We start from the raw sequence: 19,135 nt of genomic DNA, 5'->3' as shown, positions 1-19,135 counted from the left end.
AAGACAGCAGGGAGAGAGGAATCAACTGTAATATTCACAACAGTTCAAATGCTGGCAGTAAGTGAAGGCATATCAGAAATCAGCAGCATGCATCGGTGTAATAAAGCCTTTCTGCAATGTTTCCCATCCTTTAAATGGAAGTCCTATCACTTCTACCTCCACTAAACAGGGCCCATGTGTCTGGGTCGCTGTGGCTGCAGGCTAAGCTCTGCTATCAGTGCTGCGTGGTGAATGAGGACAGGACTAAGCTGAGGATATGGGAAGAATTTGCACAGATTGTGAGCACACACACACACACACACACACACACACAGCTGCCTCACAGATGTAACATATGAGAGTAAAACTCAACCAAACTGCCAGTGTGCGTAAAGCCATTACCGTGATTCTCTTTAGCTGTAATAAGCTGCAAGGTAATGAGATTCTTAACTGCCTGCAACTGCTGACTGTTTTTCCCCTTTTCCCAGCCAAACCAGCACAACACTTTTTACTCCACAGAGGGCGGCCTGCTGGCAGCTTGGCATGGCTGCGAGATGCTGATGATCCTGACGTTACGACCAAAGAAACAGAGAATGAGTAGCACTTCAGATAAGTTCAACCCAAGGTGGTGACATTTACAAGGCTTAAAAACGTCTTCGAGACGTCGTCCTGTTGAAATAAGCAAGATCCTGCTGGATAGAGATATTGTCAGCTGCTTTGTGTTTATAATCCAGCATTAATGAGGCCCTCAAAGATGTGAAAATGACTCATTCCAACTCTAACTTCGGCCCACATTAAATTAACTGTGGCCCATAGAAGGCAGCGGTAATTTGGGACCTTGTTCATGTGTTTCTTTGTAATATATTTTTAAAATTGCACTTGTTGAGAACATGTTCACCAACGGTGGTTTTCAGAAGTGTCCCTGAGCCTCTGATGTGATTTCCACAACAGAATCCGTCTTTTTTTAATAAACAATGTCTGAGGGCCCAAATATCTCAGCTGTACAGATCCTTTCTTTTCTTATGAAATATTCAGTCTCTGCAAAGTTAATCTAAATCCAATCATGCTGCTGACCGGCTGCCAGTTAACTTAGTTTTTCCCCTCCCCCCAGATTTAAGTGTTTTGTTGCCGCTGTTCCAACTTTTGAAACACTCAAAGTTCGCATTAGAACACAAGCTGTGTAACATTTATATATCATCTTAATATTTTGAACTTAATGTGACATTTAAAGGAGCATTGTCTAATTGTCTGCTGTTCGTCGGGTTCTGTAATTTCCGAGTATGCATTGAACGCAACACTCCACCCTTGGATAAACTACGGTGGCCCGACGCTGCGTGCAGCACATACCTCAAGTTCTGAGGTCACTTTTAGAGATATAAATGATAAATAGATGTTACATTTGGTTAGGTATTCTGTGAAAATGTCACCGCTAGTGGCTCTGCATTATATTAGTGTTTTGTGGACCCCAGGTAGCTACCTGTGTGGTAATAAAAGCTAATGTTAGCTACATAAGGCTAAAGGCTGTTTGTGTTTAGTCTGATGGAGGGATAGCATCAGCAGGCAACACTTTGTATCTGGCTGACATTATTTTCAAAGCCTTTTAGTGTCATCACACTTTGATAGAAATCAGCTGATCTCAGTAACAAAGCTTCTTAGTAGTTTTGGCGCATAAACTCACGCGGAGAAAACGTTTGTTTAATCAGATCAGCTGATCGTCCGCAAAGTATCGCGCTTGTGCCGTTTGTCCCTTCTAGGCCACTGTAATCAACATGGAGCGGTGTCCTTCCGGTTAAGCCTTTGAGTGGAGCGGACCGCGGTAAATAAAAAGGCGAAATTTAAAGTAATAAAAACGTATCGGCTCATTTCATAGGGCGACTATAAAGCACTAACAGCGTAGTTTTATGTATTATGTTCCATTTCTGTTCATAAATCCCATAATTATTACACACTGCTCCTTTAAAAAGACTTTTAGCTTGTTTTTAAAGATATAACAAATTAAGTTTGATTTACTAATTTAATTTAGTACAAAAATACCGAAGCAATAAACTATCACTGAAAGTTATGAAGAATAAAAAGGAAATCATCAAATATTAATAATATATCTATTTCTATTAAACTGAAACATTCATCAGTGAAAGAAGCAAACAAATAACGAATAAATTCAATTAAATTAAATAATTATTACGCACTGCTCCTTTAAATGATCAAATCGTTTCACAGCTTGTCCCAACGTTTTAATTCAGCCGAGTTTCTGGCACCACGGATCCTTCTGTCAGGACGTATCATTACTCCACGAAGGCCTGCGCCACCGGAGCGCCGCACGCTGCCTTAAACCAACTCATTTCAGCAGCGCTGCACCATCAAAGTTACACCGACTGTTTGCTCTGAACACACAGATAAATAAATACATTTTAAGAACAAAAACGGAGAAAAGATGATGCCAGATCTGAAGGTTCTTTGTGTGACTTCACAGAAAATGTGACATAAGAGCAGATGTTGGTTCTCGAGCCACACTTCTGAGCTCAGACGGTCGATTTAATTCATACTGAAGATTTTCATTTAAAGCGCCACAGAGCAGCGTTTCAGGACTTTCGCCGCTCTTCTAAACGTATTTGTTCAGAGATCAGTTAATGCAACATTTTGCTTCTTCACAAACTCAAAAGTTTGACAGAATAGGAAGTAAAATTGTGGGTTTACACTTTGAAAACTCAAAAGTGTGTCCTGAAAGGTCATTTGTGCTAATGGATGCAACCAATATGCTTGGAGTGGGCTTAAAAGCCTGGGAAAGTGATTGAGAAGCTGTTTGACATCTGCTGTTTGCTGTCGCAGCACTGAGGCCCAGCACCGCCGTGGTGTGGGAGCGAAAATGCGATTCATCTCTTTCCAGAAGATCCTGCCGCCGGTTGTCTTCATTTATTGAATTCCCATCTTGTGTTACAGAATTAACCCAAGTCCAACTCTCTGATCTTCTCTCCTTTTTCATTTTTGTGAAATAATCTTAGCATCTTAGCATTTGGGTTTCACGTGGTCATCGTCTTTTATATTTCAAATAAAAGATGGAAGGAGAAACTTGGAGAGTTGAAGGAAAGATAAATCAGCAGGACCTCAGGTGTAGAATCTGTTTATTTTCCCTTTTTCTGCTGAGATAAAGTATCCAGAATTATTCCTACATACAGTTAGCATTTGTACTGGAACTGAAACCGGAGACTTTTTAAAGGCAACATATCTAAGACTCACCAGAGACCAACAAACTGTTCCTGATCAGCCTCCTCCGACATCATCCAGGTGATCGCACAGAGCTGCACCTCCTTAAATCTGGAGAGGAGGGCTGCTGCCATTGGCTGCTGCCATTGGCTGCTCCCCGTCACTCTCGGCTCTTTCAGAAAGGTATGTACACTCATTTGGGTTTAAAATGGCAAACATGGTTGGTGCTACATTAGATCAGCCGAGGGGACGCTCTGCTGGGATTAGTTTTCGTATCGATAGCCGTGTTTAGCAGGTAGAAAAAGAAAAACTAGTCACCTGATGGCTTCAGTGGTTTGGTTACATTTCAAATGAACTTTTGAAGAGTTCATGAAGTTGTGCAACTGCAGACCTTTGAATAAACCGAGATATTTATTCATGTGCCGCCATACTGGCTGCTCCAACTCAGACATGTCAGGAGGGAAAGATTCCTGGATGTTGTGCTGCTTCTACAAAACTACTCAAACACCTCCAACACCAAACCTGCACTGAGCACCAAAGATAAGAAACGGAACAAATGGAAATACTGGTGCTGCACCTCAGAAGCTGCAACCTTCCTTCTGGACTGGGAAGTAAAAAGCTTGAATTTTACACTTGGATGCAGCTTTAACTTCTCTCCGTGACGCCGACTCTCACAAAGAGGAGCAGTGAAATAACACGTTTGCACAAAATAAAACCAATAATTTTATTATGTAAAGGTCATGTGTAATCAGGACCAGGGCTGAGCGATTTTATTGATATCGCGATATTTATCGATATTTTGTATCCCGATAAAGTATCGATTTTCAGCCGCGAGTATCGATTATTATTTATTTTTATTTTTTATATTTTTAGCAAACTTCATTAAAATTAGTGAAAACACAGAACTTTAACATAATACAAAACAATGCCGGGGGGGGGGGGGGGGGGTCACATTCTACAAAACAGTGATAAATTTGTATATAAAAATGTTATATAAAGTGCATATCTCAGTGGTTTTGATGGCTTTTCTGTTTATAGAGTGTAGGATTGCAGTAATTTATTGTTTGAGCTCCTTCTCAAAAATTAAAAAAGATGGTTTGTGGTTAGAGAATTTGGATTTGTGTTTATGGTATTTAGCAAGTAAAACAAGCAGGTTGATGATGTAATATTAACATAAACATGAGTCTGAAGACACGTTTGTGACATGTTTGTTTGTTTCTGTTTGTCTGGCCGTGTTGTTCCGGTTCAAAGGTCAGACCATCAGTCCAATCAGAGACGATTCATGTCAAATCACACTGTCCCTTTAACATCTTTCAGAAAATGATGTATTAAATCGTATCGAATCGTTGGCTGAATGCCGTGTATCGTATCGTTAGATTAGTGTATCGCTGCAGCCCTAATCAGGACAGGCTCGTGCACACTCAATGTCAGACGGCTTATTCTTGTCATTATGATTATTTCTTCAGTTAAACGTAAAAGAGCCAGAAGTGATCCGACTGCCCAAAAAGCTGATGAAAGAGTTTTTTTGTTGTTTCTGCCCCTTTACAGACGTTCAAATAAATGAAAGGAAGGGAAACGAACATCATGTGGTGGAACTCTGCTCCATGCAGCGATCGTTTTTAAAGACTAAATGTACAAAATCCACCTTTTAAAGAGTGATGCTGGTGATATTTATAACTCTGGACTCTCTCCAACTCTAAAAAGAGCTAATTAGGAAGGAATGTGTGCAGGATAGAATTTATCTGAGCCACAGGACTCCACTGAGCCAATCAGATCCTTCATTAATCAACACTTACGCACATTAAAGATTATTTCAACTCCATCCACACACAGCCGATGTGAAATTAGTCGAACAGATTCTCTGTTTTCTGTTGTTGTTGCACCAGATGTTTCAGGAAATCGAAATAAAACATAAGATTGGTTGATAGCAGCCTTATTCTTCCAACAAAAGAAAACTTGACCCTCAGGAAGTGTTACTGCAGATTTCAGAAAGGTAATAAACTCCCCACTGAGCCTTACTCTGCAACAACAATCGGTGAAGATCAGTCCAACAAAAGGCTGATATACATCTGACTGGAAGCTGGAGGCTCATATCGTTGCTGCCTGAATGTTTCTCTGCATGATCTTTCCTATTTATACACAAACTTTGTCCTTTTGAATGCAACTACTGATAAAAAATGTTTATCATTTAGTGTATTTCTGTGCCATACAGCTTCTAGATTGTATAATATACAACATATACACACAATATGTGTTATTTTCCATTATTTTCTTTACCCGACTTGTTCAAAAGCACTTAAGTCAGCAGGGGTTTTATAAAGTGCTTTTTAAATAAAGGGATTTGACAAGTTAATGGCCTTATTGCACATGCATTGTTTATAGACTTCGGTGCAGCAGGAGTACAGCGAGGTTGAGCTGAATCCCCGGTTTTTAGCTAATGAGCCTTACCACAATTTATGGGAAAAAAACAACAGCTAAAACCACATTAAGGTCAATGTTTCAACCCAAGTTGAGTCCTGCATGGCTTTAAAAAAGGGAAAGGGCCCAGTCAGCAGAGCCGTGAGGCTGCAGGGGCTGGCAGGATGATCCAGATGCATTTTCACACGACAACTCTGGCCCAAAACAGTCACCGTCAAACTGAGTCAGCAACACAGTAAACAGGGAACTCAACGAAGAACCAGGTGGTTTCACTGTCATAGGAAACTACAGTGAAAACGGTAGTGATGATATTTTTAGTCAAAGCTCGAATTGACCCATTTTTACTGAATATCCAGTCAAATCCATAAAGGAATAAAAAACCCACCCGGTAGACCAGCAGCTGCTGGGTTCACATCAGGCCCAGCTTTCAACTGCAGGCTCTCAGTTCATTTCAAGTTAGATGTCAGCAAAATGATGGGAAGAGGACGCTGTAGAAATACAAAATGCTGCAGTTATGTGGCTGGATTCACCCGGCTGCCCTTCATATCTCTGGTCCCAGATGTCTGATCTGATCTCACTGAGTCACTCTCGTATTGTCAGTGGATTGGAAGGATTTTAGGATCTCTTCGGGAGTTGATATAGAGCGACAATAAATCTCCTTATTAAGAGCTTAGCCTGATAATCAAACGGATCTGTCACTGACGGGCCTGAACTCGTCCTTCTCTGTTCACACGAAAGCAAACATTGGCCATAAGAGCAATAAAATGACTTAATTAAACGTCTGCTCAGGATGGGAAAACCAGTTCTGACTCAAACTTACCATAAAGTCACAGTTCAAATGCCTCCTTTTCACCGACCTTCCACCTTTTCTACCATATTCTGCCAAAGCAGCATAGCATCCAGCATCTAAATCCTGCCTTAAAGCTCAGATTAGTGGAACAGGAGGCCCACAAATGTTTAATAATTGAAAAGATCTGAGGTGCCGACAGGATGTATGTGATGTAAGGATTATTTTCTATTAATAAGATACATGAGATGTTGAATTTAAAGTGACAGATGCACAGAAAATACACTTAAAATGCTGCACTCCTTATCCTACCACCAGGTTCTTAGATACAAGGCCGTCTAACAGCTGCTGAAGTGGAAGGTCAGTGGAGGCATCTAGAAATAGATAAAGAGTTTCATTATTAGTGAGTAATGGCAGATTAGATACCCCCGTAGGACACTTGCTGCTACACTGAGCCCACGACAGAGGGACCCTGACAGCAAGGACCTGGAGTTAATTAAAAGACCTCACTGAGCTCTCAGGTCTTGAGTGGGCTTATTCTGATGAAAAGTTAAAACCTTCCTTCTAGAAGAGCTTGACAAGCTTTTTTGGCTTGTGCTTGTCTTTTTTTAACTTCCTTTCTCTTCTCTAAGAAAGGCTGTGACTAATGGCTATTTTTCACGTTATTTAAAGGGCATTCCACAAATTTGACACATGAAACATGACCTTACTTTCTATTCTAACTGCTGTAAAATAACACGCAGAGGCCCTTGAGGGTCACACATCTCTTTCCCAGAATCAGGAGGAATACTTCTGATTTCAAGTGTCCATACAGCTCACATTATGAATGTGAAAAGCTTCTATGTGCCGTCATCTTCCCACACCGAGCTCTGTACCTGAACGCATCATTTCTGTACACATTGGGAGAACCAAAGCTGCTGCTCTTACTGCATCTGTGCAAGTCCCTGATTTAATACAACTAATAACCATATATTACTAAATCTGTCAAATGTTTGGACGCCCATAAATAAGCCATCAAATTTCTTTTGGAATCCCTCCATCACCCCCAACTAAACACCTCAAAATATCAAATTTACACATAAATACTCTGGCATTTGGCCTGATGAATACCCAAACAGGAATTTATAAGGATTGACCGGCCCTTTTCCATGTTATTGTAAAGCAAATGTCAAGCAACCTTTTCAAATGTCCCAAAAAAGAACACATGAAACTGAAATGTTTCCGTTAACCAGCTTAGAAACTGGGCTGCACAGTGTCGTCAGTGGGCTTTGTGACGCATGGCGAGACGCTTAACTAGACATTTATCCTCCAGAAACAGAAAGCTGATCAGTCCTGTGATTAGTCTTAAGAGTTACCTGTTGAGTTATGACAGAATAGGCTGAAAAATCCACTTTAAATCCCATAAATTTAGCCCTTTCTGTCAATCTTTTTGTCCTAAAGAATAGAAAGTGCCACCCCACCCATTTACAGACCATCCTCGGACAGCACTGAGGCCCGTTTGGCTCGGATCGTGAGCAGATAGAGAAGATAAGTACTCTGTTCCAACTCTTCCCGTTCGGTTTTACAGCCCAAACTCCTGGGAGCAGCTGTGAGCCTGTTCAATTTAGGCCAGACAGATGGAGACAGTGTTTGTGGTGATTGCATTAACATATCCCGGCCCGATGAGGGAGGCAGGTTTGGAGGGAGGACCGATGACTCCCCTCAGAAAGCAAGAAAGAAACAATGGAAGAAAGACAAAAGCTTGGAGTTCAATGATTTTTCTCATTACCTCTTCTCATCTCCCTTCTCCTTCTCCATCTTCTACTCTCTTCATCCCCCTGGCTTTTCATTTCATTCGTCTCTCCCAGTTCCTGCTCTCCCTCGCGCCTTCATCTATCACTGAAAATGGCTGCAGGCTGATAGGAAGCAGCCACGTAGTGTCAAATACAGCAAGCTTAACAGGTGAGGGAGCAGGAGGTGAGAGGCAGGATGCAGCTTCTCCCCTGACCGAACACATCTGAATGCCAGCAACCCACATGGCCACTTCACATGCACACAGTCCAAGACAAAACTCTTGTTTAGCACCCGCTAAACGGTTGGGTCCGTGTCGTATGAGTAAACATTTCAGACAAGGGGCGGAGCTACCAGCCACCAAACACCTACGTCATGTTGCTGTGGAGACCAGAAAAGACCCTGAAGGAGCTAAAATGGTTCCTGAACTGAGGGCCGCGGTCCCTAGTTCCTGTATGTCTGAATGCATGAAAAAAACGGCCCTATTCCTGAGAAGGTTCCAGGAACTGCAAAAGGTTCCTACAGAGGGAATGTGCCTATTGATCATTAACCACCGCAGGGAGGATCTAAACTCTGGAGATTTGTCTCCCTGTACAGGTGGAAATATAACCTCAGCTGCTGGACCTTTGGGAGAGGAATGTTGTCTGATGGAGGATTGTAGCTGCTCCGCAGTCCTGGTTCTTCTTTGTTGTATTTAAATGTTTTCAGGTGGGAAACATCTGGACTGCAGGCAGCTGGACGTTTCTACTACGAAGCCCTGCTGTTGGAATAGATGCAGGATGTGGTTTAACTTTGTCCTGCTGAAACAAGCAAGACCTTCCCTGAAGAAGACGTCGTCTGGATGGGAGCAGATGTTCCTCAAAAACCTGTTTATACCTTTCAGCATTGATGGAGCCTTTCCAGATGTGCAGGTTTCCAGTTCCACTAAAGCACTGAAAGACTCTGCCTCTCTAAGGTGCTGATTTTAAATTCAACTTAAGAAAAAAGTCTCACTTTCAACACTGTTTGCAAGATTTTAATGTTTTTAATCTACTTTACACAGCGTCCCAATTTATTATGCAACTGGGGTCGTAACAAACCTTTTGCAGATTAAATCTGATGGTTAAATGAAAAGAGGCTTAAATGTTGGCTTTTATGTCGCTGTTCCTGCATTAATATTCTCAGCGGTGGTTAAAGGGCTCTTAGGCACAGCTGCAGCATGTTTGGTTGGGTTTGTCATCAAAACGAGCCCTTTGTGGGATTATTACTATGTTTTAACATGTTTTTTAACCATATTTTAGGAAAAATCGGATAAAAGCGTCCATCTGATACACTTTTTAAACAGAGGCACAGGCAGGTTCTAGTCCTTCTGTATTGTTTTGTAGTTATTTTGTCCTTTGGGTCATTTTTCTCTCTCTTTTCAATAGACTCTTTGACTTTCCAACATGAAAAATTGAGTAAAAACACACAAAGGCTCTGGCCCAGAGGCCTCAGGCGCTCGGGGTCTAAGCTGACCAAAACTACTTAATCATCCATTCCTGAACAGAGGCATAATAGAAGAATCGGGATTAGATAATCTTAAAGTGAAACCACCCTCACCATCCACACACATGCATCCAGTTCAGATGATAAGAGCTTTAATTCCTGACTTTTATCAAATAAAAACAAAATAAAGGGTATGCAAATGCGAACTTTGGGACTGAAAAAGAAATAATAGTTTATCATAAAGTTAATAGAAGATTACATCCCCCAAAGGGTAATAATCAAGGTTACAGATGAGCAGTTGAATGGAGCTCAAAGTAATGAAACAACAGACTAATCATTCGTGCGTATCTCGGCAGATAATAATGAACTGTCCTGGGATCTGTAGTGCTGTTAAATACCAGGAACTGACATCTTGTTAAGTCCACATTCTCATTAAAAAGGTTTTCCCAGGAAAGCCTTTTCACACACAACTTGTGTGCATTCACTGGCTTGAGACCAGGCTGGTCATATCTACTGAAGCAAATCTCTAAACCTCATTTAAACAGCAACCTGAATAAACTCCAGAGTCTCCATTTAAAATGCTCTTTTTATGACAACATCCCCAAGATCTGAAGTTGTTGCCTCCTGAATTATTTCTCACGCTAAATAAGCCCGGCACACTTCAGCTCCCCTGCAAAATGGTTTCAAATAAACATGAATTGAGTGCAGAAAAATATCCACAAATAAAAACGAAGGTAGTTCAAGTTTACTGTGATTGTTTGGACTTCCTTGAGCAATTTTCCTCATCAGAGAGTGAACCGGAGGCTCTGCATGCACGCCCGTGTACCCTTAAATTTCCTGTCTGCTCACCACTTAAATATAAGAGCACCAACCAGAGCTGAAGTACGAGCGTCAGCTCAGACCAACAGGCGCCGACTTTCTTGGCCGTCTGCCGAGAGGTGCATCAACTGGCAGCGACACGTCTGGAAATGTTGGTTCAGGTCCACGTTTTCCACCGTGTAGCAACCGCCCCCCTTTACCATGTCCTTTCATTCTGTTTTTAGGGACTTTCTGCACATGTGCAGATCAGGAAGCAGCATCAGGAGAACAACATGTTCGTGTAAGCCACAGCTGCTGTGGGCACGATGGCGAGGAAGTACAATCCCAAAGGTAATTTGTTATTTTTCTACCACAATGTGCTGACCCAGTGTGGTGACTGTGGTATACATTTAATAATTCAATTACTGCTATAGGGTAAATGGACTCTACTTGTATAGAGCTTTCTATTCCAGCTGACCACTCAAAGCTCTTAAACACTACAACCTGCTGCCAATCCATAACATCAACAGTAAGAAGCAATTCCAAGTGAAACGGTTTGTTTAAGAGGAAGTTTGGCACAGATGCTGCTTAATGAGCACAGGACCTACAAACCTTAGGATTCACACACTACTGCTTGTTGCTATGGTCAAAAAGGTCAGATTACTGTAAATATATGATGAAATATCAGGTATATAACCTGTAGAATATCGCAGATCCAAAAACAAAAGACGAAAGGCGGATCGTTGTGCTGCAGAAGGAGCAGATTTCAGCACCATGGAGAGCGCCGTGGGGCTGATATTTCAGAGCCACGACTACATCATCAGCAAGACCAGACTCACATATTCAACTGGACAAATAAATACGTTTGTTTTGATCCCGGCGGGTCAGGAACTAGTCAGGGCTTTAACATGCAGAAGCACCCAAACATTAAAAAACAGAAACATGTGTTCAAGCACCATTTAAAGGGGGAAAACTACCAGAAGAAGAATCGACAGCTGATAAAATACGAGTCCACTCACACATTGGTGGTGAAGATGCCGTAGATGATGTCTTGTTCGGACAGGTAGAAGGTGCTCTGCAGCTCGTTGTAGTAGAAAGGGATCTCTCCGGAGCGGGAGCAGTTCAGCCTCGCCTTCATGAACGTGGTCCAGGTGTCCTCCAGGAGGAAACGCCCACCGATGTCGTTCTTGCAGACCCGGGCCACGCGGGAATAAACCGTCTTACCGCAGTCGTGCTCCACCGCGTTCTCCCTCAGGAAGAAGAAGGTAAAGAGGCCGATGTCGTAGGCTGAGATGAAGTGTGGCTCTGCGGGGAGGAAGGGAGACAGAATGGGGGGGGGGTCATTATGTTGACTCTGCGGAAATGGGAATATTTGCAGCATTAATCTTCTAGATGTTGCTGCTTTGACCTTTGTTCACATTATTGATTGCAATAAAAACTTGGAGGTTCTACAGTTGCACTCCGGTTTGGAAACAGGCCTCAATGTCAGATGTTTAACTCAGATGAGAGGCTGCAGAGGGAGGGAGGATAAAAAACAGCTACTAATAAATCTGTGTGATGTTTTGATGGTAAATCCATGGAATCTATGTCTGTTTAACTGGATGCTAGTGCTGCTTTTATTGGCCCAGGTGACACAGCAGATGATTAATGACCCCTCCCTCACGGCGCGGTTAAAGGACCGAATCGCAGTGACGTTACCGTCATTCACTGCAAACACACGACTCATCACTGAATACCAATTCATCGCTGGACAGGCCTCCACGATGAACTCGCTTTGAGGTCACGTTAATTTATAGTTGCCTTGTTTTAGCACCAACAGACTTTATGTGGCGGCGTGATTCATCCACAGATCTCAGGAAATAATCAGTTAATTCTGTGGTTCAATCGTGACGGGACTGGATAGTGTGTGATGGGACTGGATGGTGTGTGATGGGACTGGATAGTGGATAGTGTGTGATGGGACTGGATAGTGTGTGATGGGACTGGATAGTGTGTGATGGGAATGGATAGTGTGTGATGGGAATGGATAGTGTGTGATGGGACTGGATGGTGTGTGATGGGACTGGATAGTGTGTGATAGTGTGGGATGGGAATGGATAGTGTGTGATGGGACTGGATAGTGTGTGATGGGACTGGATAGTGTGTGATGGGACTGGATAGTGTGTGATGGGACTGGATAGTGTGTGATAGTGTGGGATGGGGCTGGATAGTGTGTGAAGGGACTGGATAGTGTGGGATGGGGCTGGATAGTGTGTGATGGGACTGGATAGTGTGTGATGGGACTGGATAGCGTGCGATGGGACTGGATAGCGTGCGATGGGACTGGATAGTGTGTGATGGGACTGGATAGTGTGTGATGGGGCTGGATAGTGTGTGATGGGGCTGGATAGCGTGTGATGGGACTGGATAGTGTGTGATGGGGCTGGATGGTGTGTGATAGGACTGGATAGTGTGTGATGGGACTGGATAGCGTGCGATGGGACTGGATAGCGTGCGATGGGACTGGATAGCGTGCGATGGGACTGGATAGCGTGCGATGGGACTGGATAGCGTGCGATGGGACTGGATAGCGTGCGATGGGACTGGATAGCGTGCGATGGGACTGGATAGCGTGCGATGGGACTGGATAGCGTGTGAAGGGACTGGATAGTGTGGGATGGGGCTGGATAGTGTGTGATGGGACTGGATAGTGTGTGATGGGACTGGATAGCGTGCGATGGGACTGGATAGCGTGCGATGGGACTGGATAGCGTGCGATGGGACTGGATAGCGTGCGATGGGACTGGATAGCGTGCGATGGGGCTGGATAGCGTGCGATGGGACTGGATAGCGTGCGATGGGACTGGATAGCGTGCGATGGGACTGGATAGCGTGCGATGGGACTGGATAGCGTGCGATGGGACTGGATAGCGTGCGATGGGACTGGATAGCGTGCGATGGGACTGGATAGCGTGTGAAGGGACTGGATAGCGTGCGATGGGGCTGGATAGCGTGTGATGGGACTGGATAGCGTGTGATGGGACTGGATAGTGTGTGATGGGGCTGGATAGTGTGTGATGGGACTGGATAGTGTGTGATGGGGCTGGATAGTTTAGTGGTATGATTGCCACCAGATCTGGGTTCAAATCCCCTGCATAAAAGGTACTATCTCCAGGGGTCCTTAGGCAAGACCCCCTTACCCTATCTGCCTAACTGTAAGTTGCTTTGGATGAAAGCATCTGCTAAATGCATAAACATAAACAATGTTACAAACAAAGCTGTTAAATCCAAGTTCATGAACACATAACATCACGGAGACGTGTTGTGTCCTGAGTGCCGTCGCCTGAATGTAAAATCACTGCAAGAGAAGCTCGGGTTTAAGATGAAACCAGCCAACGCAAGGCTCTCAGGTTCTCAACAACGACCTTCTTTTTGCATTTTTTGAAGCACAGAATTATAAGAGGAAACACCCACGCTGCTGTTTTGACACCGAGCTGATCGCAGCGTCAACATACTGAATATTTTTGTTTTTACTGCTGCGTTTTCATCTGTCAGACAGTCGCACTCAGAAACAATCAAAGGAAACACTCCTCTGCTGCAGTTTCCTACTGGGACCCAGTTATTGGGAGCGATATCACACTCCAGACACTCGCACAAGGGGAAACACAAACACAAATGGAATAATTTGTAAAGTCATTTGCACACATAAAGCAGAAATAAAGATAACGACGTCGCCTCACACACTGAGTGGAAATAACCTGTTAACAGCCTTGATGGAGTGCGACTCTTGAAGGACTTTTTATAAAAGAAGAAAATGTTGAAACGAAGCAGAAAGACAAAAAAACTCATTTCATTCCACATCAGTGATTAAAACAAATTGGTGGTTCAGTCTGTGGGACACAAGCTGCTTTTTGCTGTAAAAAAGGACAAAGACGCAATCAGCTGGAGGAGGAATGCTGTAATCAAGTCTTATTAAAGGGGAATGTGATGCAAACGTCCTCCTACTTTGATTAATCTGCACAAATGTGCCTAATTTAGCAGGTTATCCAATTAACTTACTCAGTTTAGGTTTAATGAAGTGGAGGACCTCAACATTTACTCGAGTGTGTATTCCAAAAAGCAACCAAATATACCATCAACTCAGAGGAAAAATTTAATTAGTCGCTGAAAACACCCAAAGGTATCGTTTAGTATTTTTATCTACGACTAAAAACAGAGTCGTGTAAAGTAAATCCACAATCCATGAGATAATTAGTGCTAACAAGCATACAGATGAACAAGTAAGTGGTGTTAAACACGAGTACAGTTACCACAAAGAGGCTGAATGGAAAATGATCTCCTGTTAGTTTTCCCTGGAGCTGAAGGACCCGATTCTTTTAAAGCACGCATCAGCTGTCATGTAAGTTGCATACATGTGGATTCAACACGCCTGAGCTGCTACACGGACCCACACGCGTGTTCGTGTCAGTCAGCGGCTGGATGGAGCCGACGGATTCTCAGCATATCGCTGAAGCCGGGAGTTTTCCAGTGTTTCCAGTAACCTGCTGACAGGTGAAGAGACTCAACCATCTGACGGCGTCACCTGAAGCTTGGGATCAGAAACCGTCTCATCGGCAGGAGACGGCGACCCAGCGATCACACGAGGAGAAACGCTGCGTGATTCACTAACAACAGGGAGATGGGATGTTTAAATACACCAGGCTGACTTTTAGGAAAGCTTCTGAAGAGCTGGAGAACGGAGACGAGAAGACGTAGATGTGATAACTTTCTTTAAAGCTGCAGAATGGATCATTGACCTCAGATATTTTTCCCATCCTCCTCTGCAGATTTAGTTGTTTAGCCGCGTGTTTCTGGATGAGGGTGGGCATCCGTTGGCATGCTTTAAACTAAATTAGTAAGCTCCATTTCCTACAAAACATGTTAGTAAATGACTAAGTTGTGTTTCCAAAGCAGGAATTTAAAATGCAAGGCAAAGCGAATCAAGCGCTCCCTGCCTGCACCAATCACAGCTGTTCCCGATGAGAAGTTTCCTGGATGAAGCGAGGACGGATCGACAAGAACAGAGGGCCGAGCGAAGAAACAGAAACCAAAGAGCTGGTCCCTGGAAGAGGATCCAAATCTGTTGTTTGGGTGAATAAAGTTGACCAAGAATGGAGCATCTGCAGAGTTACTGAAGCATCTGAAAACAAACCGCAGGAAGGCCAAGAAAAACATTCCCGTGGTTGTTAGCGTGAACGATCCAACACCAACAAGCAGCTTTGAAAGATTAAACCCAAAGGGAAAGCTGGAATATGTCTATTTTTCTTCTCAGAGACGCTCTGAATTGATCTGAATGAGGATCAGCAGCTTTATTTTGATGAGAAGAAGCAGGAATGTGGAGTTACAGACACATAAAAGTGGATTAAAAACTTTGTTCAGTGAACAATCGTGATCTCGGTGTTGATCAAAATAATAATCGTTGCCATTTAATCATGCAGCCCAAACACAAGTCATTTGGAGCTTTATTTATGTGCAACTTTCAGGCGGATTTAAAGCTACAGCTGGGTGATTTTTAAGGGAATTTTTAAGGGTTTCCTTCACCGTCAGTTAGCAAACATAAAAGATGCAGTCAGGAAACACCCTGTGATTTACTTTCTATCTGCATTTATTATAAAGGGAGCACATCCTTGGAGATGCTGGCTGTATTTTGATTTATTTCCTTTTATTGTTCTTCAAATCGCTCTGAAAGTCATCCTAAAATATAATCCGTCACCATCTTTGTAGTTAAAGTTATGGTGTGGATTCCACCTAAATGAATCGACACGATTGTTGGTGGCCCTTTAGGCCCTTTAGGCCCTTTATGGTGTATGTGCTGGTGATGTGGAGTCTGATTAGTGTTGCCAACACAGCAGGATGTCACGAATCCGCGGGCTGTTAGCACTGCAGGTGCAGCACGACAGAAGCAATTTAAGCCAATCGTCAAAGCTCTACCTGAACCAATGCCACGCCTGAGCTGCCAGAAGCCAAACTCTAAGAGGAACAAATGGGAGTTAAACCTTTTCTAATCGAGGTGTGTTCAGTAGGAATATTTAGCCATTTGTCACTGTTACGTTGGTTTAAAAACTCGGCAGCATTTAGTTTGAGTGGCTGAGGCTCAGGTGGTGGAGCCCCTCCACGAGATCACGTGTCCTTTAAGCAAGATGCTGAAGAAGAAGCTGATCCCAGTTTCAGAGAAAAAGGATTTAAAGCGTCTAAAATTAAGCCTCAGCGTTAAATCCCGTTTGTTTGAGAAACTGGTGCTTTTTCTTTGTTTTTATAGAGGGTATGAACATATTTGCCACGTTTTTTAGCAGCTTAGAGGAGGTCGAAAGTGAATAAGGGTGCCATGAATAAATATGAAGTTATATACAAAGTCTGGGGGAGATTTCATCAAGCACACAGACATTGTTTAGATCACTTCACAGGTGACATTCAGATTTATGATGGGAAACAGTTGGTCAGCACCTGGCAGCCTTCCAATCCAATAAGGGAACGGATGGATTTGATCCAGGACCCCCTCCCTGGCTGCGGTTTTCCTGAACCGGAGAGGCTTAGAGCTGGAAATGAGATTTTCATTCACACCCATAATCCAGAGGGAACGCAGCTCCAGAAACCTCCGAATCAGCCATGAAGCGAAGCAGTGCGAGTGCTGAGGTGAAGGGCAACATGTGAGCCCGGCTGTGCAGAGCCAGCTGTTGTTTCTGATGAGGACGCCATCTACTCTGTTACTCATCTCTGACTCACCTCGTTCCACACTCTCTTTCTGCTTGTTGTGGTTTAAAAGCACACACACACACACACACACACACACACACACACACACACACACACAGCAGGGGCTCGCATGGAAGCACATGCAGCTCGCATACAGCCTAAATACTTAGACACAAGTACAGCCCCGCATGCACACCCAGGCAGAGTCCCTGCACCGCGCGGCGCTTGCTGTGTGTTGTAATTTCACCCTCTGTGCTGTGAGGAATAATTACATCGCTCACTGACTCCTCAGTCTATCTTCGCCGCTCCTTCCTCATCCTCCTCCCTGCCTTACGACTCCCTCATTCCTCCTCAATCACAAACACCCCTTCAGACTCCTCATTTCCATCTTTCTTTTCTCACTGCCACTCAACTCCTCCTGAAACAACTTCGCATTAAAGTTGCCCAGATGTTGCTACTGTAGGTTTATGATTAGTTGATGTCTTCCCCCACTTTGCCTGCCCCCTTTTCTGCCTACGTACTGCCAGATAAAGGCCATTCGTGCCCAGAAAAACCTTAAAAAAAGGGGTGGAATAGTGAAAATTAGACTCAATAATCATTAGTTTCAGCTCTTTTTACACCATTAAAGAATCTCTCTTAATTAAACCAGGAGAGCTCTAAAACTGCACTCATCTCACATCGTCTGACTCAAAAAATGAATTTGACCTTTACTTCCACAATCACATTTGCTTAAAATATCTCCCACTTCACTGTTCTGAACACCTCCATGAGGCTTGTTATCCGTGTTTCTGCACAGAGCATCAAAGCGACTCGTTGACAGCCTCTTTTCTGCAGGAGTCGGGGTGTGTGCGGATGAATTTCTGCTGCCGTGTGTTCACGGGTAAAAAAAAAAGGCACGGTGTCAGCAGCAGGGAGATTATTGACACCGACACTCACAGGACCGGATTGGACAGCAATTCCCGTTTCCTCCATTTCATAAATCCCACTGATTCCCCTTCCTAACCTGTGCTGCGTGTCCTACGCAGAACTTTCAACCAAAACAGTCTTTGTAATCCTTTGCAAAAACCTCTGTCAGATTCATCCATCTTGCTATGACAAAAGAGGTGATTGTGTTGGAAGCAAAAGTGCAGACTTGGTCCATTTGTGGCCCCAAAGAGGGCGAGGAAAATGCTTAAAGAAACAGCAGGATTTTTCAGAGGTTGCTTGAAACAACTTTGTGTGGATTATTTGAAAATCCAGCGAAGCTTTAGGGCAGATCAGCTTTCTTGTTCGTTGAGAGTAGACGTCTCCCACCTGATTTAAAAACAATGAGAAACACCGACTCTCTAACAAGCTGTTCATCAGAATGCCTGCCAGCTTTGAACACTTAACATGCTTCATTGGTTGTGTTTAATAAGACTAAATGAGCTCTGAGAGCCTCGTGTTTCTCAAACTTCTGACATTTAAGATCAAATGAGCAAAAGTGACGTTATTAGCTATGAAAAAAGTTTGCTGCAGCCCAGAGGGACAGAAGAAGAACTTTTACCGTACCATTGAGCCATTTGGAGTTGTACTGGGCGGTGCGCAGGGGTGGCATGCCGCCCATGCTTCGGTAGATGACGGGGTCACGACCCGAGAAGTCGATGACGGTGGCGGCGTACAGCTCCCCGCTTTCTGTCACCACCGCCGTGGAGTTGTGACGAGGGTCGTACGGGCAGCGCGCCACGCCATTTACACGCTCCAGCACTCTGCTCATGTTGCCAACCTGAGATGGGAAAAAGGAGCCATACGGAGATGAAGTTAAACGGGAGAAAGTGGCGCCGAGTTACGCTCCCAAACACACACTAAACTGTACCTCTCTGGTGGTACATAGAGGCTGGAAAGCATTCGTGCCGCAGGTCATGACATCAGTCTTGTTCACCAGCAGGACTCTTATGTAGTTCTGACATTCGATCTGTGAAGAAGAGGAAGGAGGAGGCTTATAGAAAGCTACTGAATACCCTCGGACATTTTGCTGAGAGGAAA

General features: G+C 43.7%; 1 protein-coding gene across 6 annotated transcripts in view; it reads right to left on the bottom strand.

Moving 5' to 3' along the window:
- Positions 1 to 19,135, bottom strand: part of sema5ba (sema domain, seven thrombospondin repeats (type 1 and type 1-like), transmembrane domain (TM) and short cytoplasmic domain, (semaphorin) 5Ba) — a 172,020-nt gene that overhangs the window by 37,448 nt on the left and 115,437 nt on the right. For all 6 annotated transcript variants that reach the window (XM_072397550.1, XM_072397553.1, XM_072397552.1 and 3 more), the window contains exons 7-9: positions 18,966 to 19,064; positions 18,662 to 18,875; positions 11,440 to 11,725 (exon numbers count right to left, since the gene is read on the bottom strand). In XM_072397550.1, the coding sequence (XP_072253651.1) occupies positions 11,440 to 11,725; positions 18,662 to 18,875; positions 18,966 to 19,064 (599 nt within the window). The remainder of the gene's footprint in view (positions 1 to 11,439; positions 11,726 to 18,661; positions 18,876 to 18,965; positions 19,065 to 19,135) is intronic.

Source organism: Leuresthes tenuis, unplaced genomic scaffold, assembly GCF_036924035.1.
Source record: "Leuresthes tenuis unplaced genomic scaffold, fLeuTen1.0.hap1 SCAF_12, whole genome shotgun sequence".
In the NCBI taxonomy this organism is placed as follows: domain Eukaryota; kingdom Metazoa; phylum Chordata; class Actinopteri; order Atheriniformes; family Atherinopsidae; genus Leuresthes; species Leuresthes tenuis.
Note: the sequence above shows the minus strand (reverse complement) of the source record. Positions and strands in the feature narration are given on the sequence as shown.